The 11,345-nt window shown below is 38.1% G+C and overlaps 1 protein-coding gene across 1 annotated transcript; it reads right to left on the reverse strand.

Moving 5' to 3' along the window:
- Nucleotides 1-3,724: 3,724 nt before the first annotated feature.
- Nucleotides 3,725-10,219, reverse strand: GlcT (ceramide glucosyltransferase). The gene has a single exon (XM_074106218.1). It carries the CDS (start codon nt 9,935-9,937, stop codon nt 8,744-8,746), a length of 1,194 nt encoding a protein of 397 aa, XP_073962319.1. The 5' UTR covers nt 9,938-10,219; the 3' UTR covers nt 3,725-8,743.
- Between the last annotated feature and the right edge of the window lie 1,126 nt (nt 10,220-11,345).

An 11,345-nucleotide genomic window follows, 5' to 3' on the forward strand; every position in this document is an offset into this window, starting at 1 on the left:
ATCTAAACCGGTGAGTGGAAAAATTTGAAAAATTTCAGGTTGGTTGTAAGTAGGTATATCAAACTTACAAGGAAAACTATAACGGTTAAGTTTTCTTGAGAATTATTAGTAGTTTAAGAGTAAATAGCAGCTTAAGGTATAAAATATACCTAAACTTGGAAGATACCGTATAAAATACGAAATCCTTAGAAAAATATTACTTAATTTTTTCGTAATGGGTACGGAACCCTATTTAGGGCGTGTCCGCCACGCTCTTGGCCGGTTTTTTAAACCTAAAAAGGGAAGGACTGCCTCCCACTATTACGGCACAAAGACAGATTTGTCCTTTTGGTGCCTCGCATTTAAATACACAAGTAACACTTAAATAGCACCTATGAATGATGTGATGGCCATAAAAAACATTTAATAAACCGCCGAACTGCCTGGTGTAATTAAAAACGAAACAAGCGAAATAAAATTTCTATGAAATTAGTTAGATTTGCTAATTTTGAAATGCTATTGTATTAAATGATTATTTAAATGTCATGTAGGTAGGAAATGCACTTTCAGTCAATTGTTTTAACTAGCGTACTTATTTATGTTATGATTATTAGTTATTATTACAAAAAAAAACAAACAAAAATAATTATTTGCTTAATAGTGTATTATTCTTGTTCTCTTGTGATTATGATTTGATATTGATAGTGACTATTTGTTAATGTTTGCAACACTGTAGGTACCTATATCTCTGTATCAGTACAAACAGACATAATCTACCCAAAGTCTTTCTTATGATTAAGTATATAATTATTATATATGGATGAGACTGGCCGAGGATCGTGCTCAGTGGCGTGCAACTGGAGAGGCCTATGTCCAGCAGTGGACTAAGATAGGCCGATGATGATGATGATGATGATGAATTATTATACTTTATATTATTATATCTCATTTATATTTTTTACTAGACAATTTATATATTTTTTAGTTACACAAATGAAAGTAGATTTGTTTTTATTAATCGAAAATCGAAACTAAGATTACAAATAAAAATGACAATAAAAACATGATCAGAATAAATATAACATCAATAATAGTCCAAAAAAATTACTTGCAGTGCCCAGACAGGGTATCGTGTAAATCGTTAATTATTCTTTTTAGTCATTGTTTATTTTTCCGTATTTTTTGCTAGATTGTGTCTGAGAAACTTGCATTCTTTTTCCTGTGATCGAATGAATAGTAAATAATAAAAATATTTAAATCATTTATGTTGAAACGGGCACGTATTTGAATACCGAAATTTAAAATATCTAAGGTTAAAACGTCGACGGTCAAAATATCGAAAATCAGAATGTCGAACGATCATAAGGTCGAAATTCAAAATGTCGAAAGCATAAATTATCGAACGGTACAATTATCGAATGCTAAAATACCTGTGGCTTTGGCCACTATGAACCTAACACGCTCCTCCTCGCTATGCTCGTCCTCGCACCTAAACTTTTCGGTTGAATTAATCAGACTTCTTTTTTTAAATTCTAGTCACTAAGTAATCTAATCTAAAAATTAGGTGCGACGAGCGCAGCGAGGAGGAGCGGTTAGGTTCAACCGTGACCAAAACAAGCCAGAATCGAGTTCTATGCATTTTTCTTGATATTAAATATACTTCGCTATTTCAATCTTGGATATTTTAATATTTGGTTTTTTGACGGTTGATATTTTGTGTTTCGATTTTAACATATATCGATTATTCGGTTGTAGATATTGTGAAATTTCGATATTTTAGCCGTTCGATATTTCGGCTTTAGGAATTCCAGACGTCGATATAATGACAGTATATATTTAGACCATTCGATATTTTGACCGTCGACGTTTTAACTTTAGATATTTTAAATTTCGATATTCAAATACGTGCCCGTTGAAACACTAATAGGCTAGTAGTAACTTAAGTGCAAATTTTCATTAAAATCGAGCGTCCCCCCCTCCCTCCCCCTCTAAAATCTAAACCGGTGGGTGGAAAACATTTAAAAAATTCAGAATGGTAGTAAGTTTATCAAACTTTCAAGGAAAACTATAACGGCTAAGTTTGCTTGAGAATTATTAGTAGTTTAAGAGTAAATAGCAGCCTAAGGTACAAAATATACCTAAACTTGGAAAATTCCGTATAAAATACGAAATCCTTAGAAAAATATTACTTATTTTTTTCGTAATGGCCACGGAACCCTATTTTGGGCGTGTCCGACACGCTCTTGGCCGGTTTTTTTTTAATGGACGGACTACAAACAGCTACTATGCTGTATCCTCTTCTATCGCATGGGTTGCTTGGTTACGAACTCTGTCGCACATATTCATGTACTCGCAGCAATATTTCACTTTTTAAAATTCGACAACCGGAATTCAGGACTGATTTTTCGCAGACAACCCTATAGGGTCAAGGTGTGCAACTTCTTGACTTCACCCAAATATCAAACACTTACAAATTAATGAACTGAAACAATTACTTTGCTCACCCGCGACCTTATGATAGCTACATTTATGCAAGAAATGTGTGTTCATGCATTTCCCCCATCTCCACACTGTAAGAACACACACAAATCACACAAACCCCAAGATGAGCTCCGGTTGAGTTCGAAACGCGTCAGTGTAGTGTGGTGTTGGTGATAGATGGGTTTGTGGCAGCACTGTATTGAGACAAAAGCAGCTTTAAAAGCGCTTTCTTATCTACCTACTGAACTGAAAGATGATTAAAATAGTGATTAGCTTGAAAACCTACGTCATCAATTAGATTGATTGATTGATTGATCAAGCAAGCTGTATTGTGGTGAAACTGAAATAGTTTCGGTGCAGGAAGCTCGCAAGTTATTGTTCACATTTTTGTCCCCCCCTCAAAAGATGCTCTGAGAATGCAGGCACTTAGGGCAGCTGCCAACCAGATCATGTATGTGATGTGGGGCCAAGCTTTTGATTCCTCATGCGATATTCCCTCCCCGTCAGAGGATGGACTGAAAAAGAATGGCAATAGCAGCTAAGCTGGACAACCCAGCCTATAGTAGGTATCTGTAGCTATAGTAGGGTTGTGTGATCTTGTAAAGTGTGGATGCAAGAACAGCTGCAGGGGCCGTTGCTCTTGTAGACGAGAGGGGATGCCTTGCACACTGCTGTGCAAGATCTGTAATGGCAACTGCGATAATTTCAGGTATATTTATATCCAGAGGTGTTGGAAGATGAGAGTAAGAGAAGATCGACTTGCCTTGACCGAGTATTCGTTGAATAAACGTTAGAAGTTTAATTTAAACTCTCTTTAATTGATTTTAAGACGTGAATTATAATGTGCCCCTTAAAAATGTAACCTTTGATTCTCTTTTGTTTGAAAACGAATCCTAGTGTTCCAATGTCAAAAACAAGATATAATTAGCTTATATTTGGGCAATTTTTTTTAAGCAACTAGTTACAATATTTGCTCCTACAAGATTTGATATCACGTTTAAAATTTGAATCCAAAAATCAATTCGGCATCCTTGATTTATACGAAAATGATACCCAACTTGGAATACTAGCCAAATCAATTTACATTAAAAATCTTGGTGGCTTCACTTCTTAAATCGATCCTTGGACCCTAAGGACCAATCCTGCCAAAGGAAATCTTAGGTTCACGAATAGCCTAGGCACGCGAATATAAACGGATCTTCTACTAAGTAAATAGGTATTTCCTAGTAGATACATAGGTCGGGAGGTAATTTAAACACAGTAGTTGAGAATAATCGTATTTATTTTCTCGTCAGGTTAGAAATCAACACATTCACGATTTGAGCCGACAACATCCATTGTTAGTGTACCTATAATAGACCAACAAAAAACCAAGGTCGGCCCACGAACCACGACATGCTGAGTCCCAACTGTTATAAATACACTTGTACCATTACAAGTAATAAATAATACACAATGCACTCAAGTTAATTACACCTAAATTTTATTATGTACTTGCCAACAACTTGAGTCCATTAATGAATTATTTATTACTTCGATTGTAAAAACGGATACACTTTACAATAATAATTTATTATAACGACAGTCAAATCACACAACCGCTCAGCCTGTGTATGTTCTGGGAACAAAGTGACATTATCAACCCTTAACTTGACAAAAGATCACATCACAGTCGATCTCATCTCAGACAACTCGGAATCAAAGACGCGCAAACATCAGCTATGGACGCAAACTTGCTTCTGCCAATCTCCACTTTATTCACCTACAAGTCTAGAGTAATTCACCCCTATAGCTTAGTTCAACCAAGTTAAGGGTTAAGAATCCACAGACATTTTTTATCGTCATATAAAATTAAAAAATATAAAATTAAATCATCAAAGCTTAAAAGTAGCTAAAATCACAGGACAAAGTGATGGTTTCACAAAACAATGCTTCCAAAAATTATTGCTTGCGTATAAAAAATGTACTGGGACAAAACTTATGCATTATATAAATGAACATAGCACGTCTTTGACATTGGCGCCGCAATTATAATTAGAATGGCGCCCAAAGAACAATCAATATGATCGAACATTCCATGGCACTGGCACCCATTCGGCCTAACTATATTAAATTGGTTCAAGTGGCTATTGTTAGAACCTTCGCAGCTTCCTCCATAGCGACAGTAGTCGTATCGGAGCTTATTTGATAAATTTGATTAACACGCTCTTAGCATGTTGAACGTAGCCACTTGTTGAGTAACACATTCATTCCAAAACATATCCATAGACGCCAAATTTAAACTAGTCACAAGTCGTGGCCAGTTACGGATAATTGGTTACTCAATTTGGGGCGCATTGCATAAATTACAAACTCAAAACATTCACAGTTTAATAATGCAATTTGCCTCTTGATGCACTCCGAACGATTGTTGCAGTAGTGGCTACCGTAAGAGCATGCACGTTGTTAAGTACCTAACAGCGTTTTATCATGTTGAATGCATGAGTAAAGTATAATTAATAAGTATTATACCTACCTATGATAACTTGTGCAGTGCAGGGAAAACGGCTGTTTGCATAATAATGAACTCTTGAAGCGGAAACTTATGTGACCTTAGAATGTGGTAAATACACGTAATTCGAAAATTCCAATAGAAGCTGGGTAGGCAGGCAGCTGTCTAGTTTAGCAATATGTTAGTTTGGACCAATGAAAAAGACCATACATATAGACATACAGACTATATAGACATATAGACAATGATGCAATAAATCTGTGGATTTTTTATCAAGCAGTTAAAATTAAAATCTGGATGTTTACTGCATTCCCAATAATTACATCGCGGTCTTCATTTACGGTGTAGGTATGAAGAAACACCGTACAAAATAAAAGTAACTGTACACGTCTCTTCTGTTTGAGTTTTGGGCATTTTACGTTAGATCTGAACCTTTTAGTAATACCAGAAGAAAAAAAGAGATCTAGCTATCCATAATAATAATATAGGATTTGTCAACGTTTTTAATATTTTCTAACAATAATGGAGAACACTCATGCCGGTGACAATAATTTCTAGAAATAATTGTAATTTTCGTACCTTGCGAGAATTACTTTAGTCTAGCTACAGCTATTAAGTATGATGTAAAAAAAAACACGAATGTCGCCAAAAGCATTAAACAACAGTCGCGCTATAATGACACGCTAAATACACTGTGTGTTCAGCTGTCGATAGGTCGAACGTGTGCCAAAGCAAAACAATATTATGATTTATGAATTCATAACTATTTAAGTAGGTACTTGACTGGTGTAATTTTAATTACTGAGAAAATCAGTACGGTTCGCTGCATGATATGTCCTCGGCAGACAGTCATTAATTTGACCCAGTCCATCGCAGGCATCTTATCGTCTCATCATCGAAGTCTTATTGTCGTCGGTCATCATGTCATCAACATATAATAAATGTTGGTTACTATGTTGTTTAACATCATAACCAAAACCAACGTGAAGACCTTTGACTATTACCAGAGATCGAACGGGTCGTTATGAATTGTCTGCCGAGCACATGACGACTCCGCGGACGAGTTTCACTTAGGGACTAGCTAGTCCTAGTTATCCGCGGGCCATTGCTTCGCATTACGAAGAACTGGGACTTTTTCCGAGCTGTTCGCAGTGCGGGTCTATCCATCCATCCATCTATCCCAGCCTGTATACGTCCCACTGCTGGGCACAGGCCTCCTCTCAGAATGAGAGGGCGCAGTGCGGGTAAGTGGGAAAAAAAATCCCAGAAGTCTGTACGTACACATTGTCCGGCATTTGCACCCGCGGCAAAAAAGAGGACTGGAAGAAAGCCCGTGCTAAACACAACTATCTAAGCAGGGAGACACGCCAACACGAGGATTCCAATTCGACACCATTATAGTTTAACAGCAGATGTGGATTGATTTCTTTCGAAGGCTATTTATAAAAGCCTAGTCACTAGACCATAGGCATAATTTATGTGAAGACTACGCGACCTAGTCTCGGCGTATATTAGATTCTAGACATAATTCAAAAGCAATATCTATGTTAGCAGAATACCATGAACGTTGACCTATGAATCCACCACATTCTAAGTTCGTTATTCACTTAGGTATTGACGTAGGTAACCTACTTACAAAATGCGTAAAATTATTGACATAGGATCACATAGCACCTTTGGACACAACATACAAGCTGCAGTCTTTACTCTCATCTCATGGTATGAACATCGGATATTAAATAATAATTTGCGTGATTCATACAATCGCCATCAGTTACGTACGCACAAGGTGCTCAAAAATACGTGAACATCTAATTCGATGTTACATAAATAACTGATGACAACTGTACAAAATCAATGCAATTTGGAAAGATAAATTGAGTAGAAATTAAACTTTGTCATAACAACTTAATAATTGATTTTTACATCAATTATTTATGTACAGTCAGCAACAAAAATATACATACATTTGAAGTGCCAAAAATATGTATAAAAGGGCTTTATTGCCTGAACATTAAGGTTGTGTATGTATACATATTTTTTGCACTTTGGCTGTATTCATATCTTTGTTGTTGACTGTGCCTACGTGGTCGATTGTTTCGTCGTTAATAAGACCCTGGCTTGGCCTGCAAATAGCCCTGACTTTACCAAATAAAAGGAGTCTGATTCTAGTCTACTCTACATTAAATTAGAAAAAGCCATCAGCTCATACATTTCTGAACGAAATTTCAGTCAACACAGTCTAAAATCAAAAAAAGTGCTTTGAAATATTTAATCATAATAGGTACTTAGATATTATATTTTTGTAGTTACAGTCGACATAAAAAATATTGGAGCAGTCAAGGTGCTCAAAAATATTATGACATGTTGAATGTGATTGAGAAAAAAGCAGTGTTCAAAATTTTAGAACACTTAAGTTGTTGTTAAATGTATTCCTTATTTATTTCTGTCCATTGTAAAGGTTGCCTGGAAGAGATCGCTCTGAAGCGATAAGGCCGCCTATTGCTTACCTTAGAAAATATCTATGTATATACTTGTGTTTTCTGTACTGCTTACTGTGTTGGTGTGCAATAAAGAGTTATTGTATTGTATTGTATTGTTGTTCTAATAATTATTGGAAGGCCTTGCAAATCCAAATGTATTACAATAGGCAGGGAATGTGAACCTAAATTATATGTACATATCTGTACAGTACAACCCTATTGTAGCTACAATGTCTAGCAAGACATATTTTTGAGCACCTTGTGTGCTCTGGTATACTCTGATTCTCAGTGTATGTACCAGCTACCAGCTGCTGTCAAGGATTACATTAATCTAAGTAATCATAATCAGACTATATTGAGCATATTTTGAGCACCTAGGCTTATTTGATTGTATGTATTCAATTTATTATCAATAAATGTTCATAATTAAATAATAACAAATGTTCATACTTTTCTGCAAACATTACATTAAAATTCAGAAAATATTTTATTATTTTGGTCCCGTTTAGACCTGTATGATGTTCACATTCTAATGGTCCAAAGGTACAGTATGCAGGAAAAAAAACAGTATTAAACTATGTAGCAAGTACCCTGTAGAGATATAGTTTAAGAAGAAATCAGCTGCTAAGCCGTTATGTAAATTTTAAGTTAAGTTGTGGTTGAAATGCAATCTGGAGTATCAAATAAAGTTTGTACACAACTAATAAACAAGATATCAACTTACCATGCAGTGTAATGTATATTGGCTGTCATTTAAAATTTTAGGCCGTATGCACATATACTTCTAAAAGTAGGTCTGTTTATATTTTTGTTGTTATAATGTACCCTTGCTTTTGTTAAGAAATTTGACTTATATAGAATTAAATTACTTTGAATGGTTTTTCCGTAACATCAAAGGTAAAACTAGAGCTTTGAATTATTAATTATACGACTCATAGATAGCCAACTAGCTGATTGTATATGATTAAACCAGGACCCAGTGTTGTCTGCCATAGATAAGCAGTGAATCACCCTCCACAACCATCTGCCACTTCTGATAACTGGCTACGATATTAAATTCCAGATCACCTTCAGTTATTATAATTATAATCACTGTAAAACTAAATACAACAGCCAACATTACCATAAAATTAAATACAACAGTCAACATAACTTAAAATTGTTTCTAAAAAAAACAATTCTTCATTCATTAAAATAGGAATTAAAAAAACTTATACTAGTAATACAACTCACTGCTTGTAATACTCAGGCACACCGCAGTAATGGAAACTGCATTCAAATTAAAGCTTTTAATGTGGAGGGGGGATGCTCAGAACTTGAGCTTGGGTTTCAGTTCGTGGGCCTTGCCGCCCCAGTCCAGCCGGTAGCTTCTCGTCCGCCAAGAGATCTCCGGGTTAAAGAAAGCAGCAAACAATATGAACGGCGCACAGCACTCACTCCATATCCAACCGACTAGGAACTGCACTTTTGTAAACGGTGGCGAGCCGTTCTGCACAGAACGTAACATGAGCCAGTCTGAGAGGAACCACATGAGCACATGCACGAGGAAGAAGGGGAGCGGCTCTGCGCCGAGGAGCTGGCCCGCCGCCCACGCCGCGCCCGCGCCCAGCGGCAGGCACTCGCTCAGCGGCTCCAGCAGCGTGGTCGTCGGGATCATGGCGATGCGGAGCCGCGCCCAGCGCGTCAGCCGCGCCTGCAGCGCGCCCACCGACCTCGTCCCCGAGTTCTGCAGCGCGGGCAGCGTACAAACTCTCATCTTCCACCCCCGCGACACTATCTCCTTCGCTATGAAGAAATCCTCCGCCAAGTAGTCCCCGAAAGCGGCCAGGCCGCCGCACTCCTCGAGCGCGCACCGTCGCGCCAGCGAGGACATCCCCACATGGCAGTTGATGCGAAGAACCTCCGCCGCCAGATACATTCGCGCCTGCGATGTCCCGAAGAACACCTTCTCGTACACCGCGGCGAAGCCTTCCGCGTCGCAGGCGAACGGCATCTGGTGCACCAGCGCGACGTCGTCTCTCATGTGTTGCACCATGTCTAGCAGAGTGTCGTCCCGCATGCGAATGCCGGAGTCGCTAACTAGAACCAGCGGGTAATTCCCGGCGAGATACGCCGGCTGCATATTGTTTATCTTAGGGTTGACGCCGACGCGGATTCCGCCCGTAAACAGCCGCGCATCCACGTGAGGGTACTTGTGCATCAGGCTGTTGACGAGCATCACGGCAGGATCGTGTTCGTCCTCCACGCAGAACAACAACTCAAACAGAGGATAATCGAGTGTAAAAAATGTCTCTAAGTTCGAGAACAGGTTCGGGTCGACACCGGTCAGCGGCTTCAGAATTGTCACGCCGGGATACGGCTGTTCCGGCGGCGACCGGTCCACCGTCCGATGTAACTTCCATTTCGAGTATGCTAGCGCGATTATATGGATCGACCATACGACGACAAACGCGAGCATAAAGAATATGGCAAAACCATACACCGTGTACACCATAGGCATCATAATTGTATTTTTTTTTTATAGTTCTCTCGGTCGGGCCACATAATATCGAGCGTTCGCGATCGTCTTCTATGACGCGGTCACGACTGACTCGGCTGTAGACGACGTAACAAATTGCACCATTAGAATACACTACACGTTCTCGACATTTTGACCGGCCTACCGCTCGGCAGCGATTTACCGAAACACTAAATGTAAACTTCTTTTACAAATCGTACAACTCCCGTCATTATCACTATCAGTGAAACCCCTCCACTCGTTTCAGCTCAGCTCCGCCTCCCTCTTGCTTTGCTCACACACTGCAGTGCAACCAACATACCAAAGTAAAGCATGATAATTGATCATTCGTCACTGGCGCTAGTGAGCATAGCTTAATCAGCAAGAAAGAATGAGATGACTAGATTAATTAATTCAATTGCGTTTCGTTACTTCACATTTTGAATAAATTGTCAAATTGGATTTAGTTTTACAAAGGATCATAATAGAACATTAAATTAATAAATTTAGTGCTGTAAAATTCAAAAACTTTTCAGACGTTTCAAATGCATTCAAGCATTCCTTTAAAAAGTAAAAAGGTTGCCGATATTGAATGTGTGTGCCAGGATTTTCTAAATGTCTAAAATCAAAACGTACATTTTTCAATTTGTTTCAAGCTAATTAGATTATAAAAGTGACTGAATATCTGTTTAGTAAATACAACTAAATAAAGCTAAACATCATTTAGTTTTCAAGGATGTTGCTTTATCTTTGATGTTACCTAATTATTTCAAATGTTTAATTGAAAACTTGTGTAAAGTTAGTCTACTCGAACTTATGTTGAAATTTTAGTGTTGCCACAATGTAAAATTATCCAATATTTTGCGGTCTTAACAGATCATGAAATCTTTCAGATACATGAAAGTGTCGAAAGTATTTACTTGTACGATCGGATTTTATCAAAGTATTAAATAATTATGTAGAAATAAATAATTTAAAATCTTTTAAAACAAGATTTAAAGTAATTAAAAAAATTACGGCTTTTAACTCACTGGTGGCTCACTAGTGTGGTGTGTGACTCTTGGAAGAGAATTTCATTACACATAGCACCGGCACATCTATTTCGTTGAACTTCGTCGATCGTCTATCGAACGAAATGAGGAATACCTGCCCTACAAATTCACGATCGTGCTGCTGCCTGCTGTTACTTCGATATTATCGACGAAGTGCTCAAATTTCCCCACTGCGTCTGTGCACGCGCAGCCCGTCTTGCGTCGTGAGTTCTCGAAATATAGTGCAGGTGCGCCTCCTTGCCCTCCGTCTTGAACACACTCACCCATGTGATCCATGAAGAATGTGAGTGGTTGGCAGAATCGGATTAACCATTAGGCAGAGTAGGCTTGAGGCCCCGCACGCGCACAAAAAAAAATCGAAA

Source organism: Choristoneura fumiferana, chromosome 24, assembly GCF_025370935.1.
Source record: "Choristoneura fumiferana chromosome 24, NRCan_CFum_1, whole genome shotgun sequence".
NCBI lineage: Eukaryota > Metazoa > Arthropoda > Insecta > Lepidoptera > Tortricidae > Choristoneura > Choristoneura fumiferana.

Bases quoted from the DNA above. Each gene is read 5' to 3' on its own strand.
- GlcT (XM_074106218.1), bottom strand. From the start codon at position 9,937: ATGATGCCTATGGTGTACACGGTGTATGGTTTTGCCATATTCTTTATG.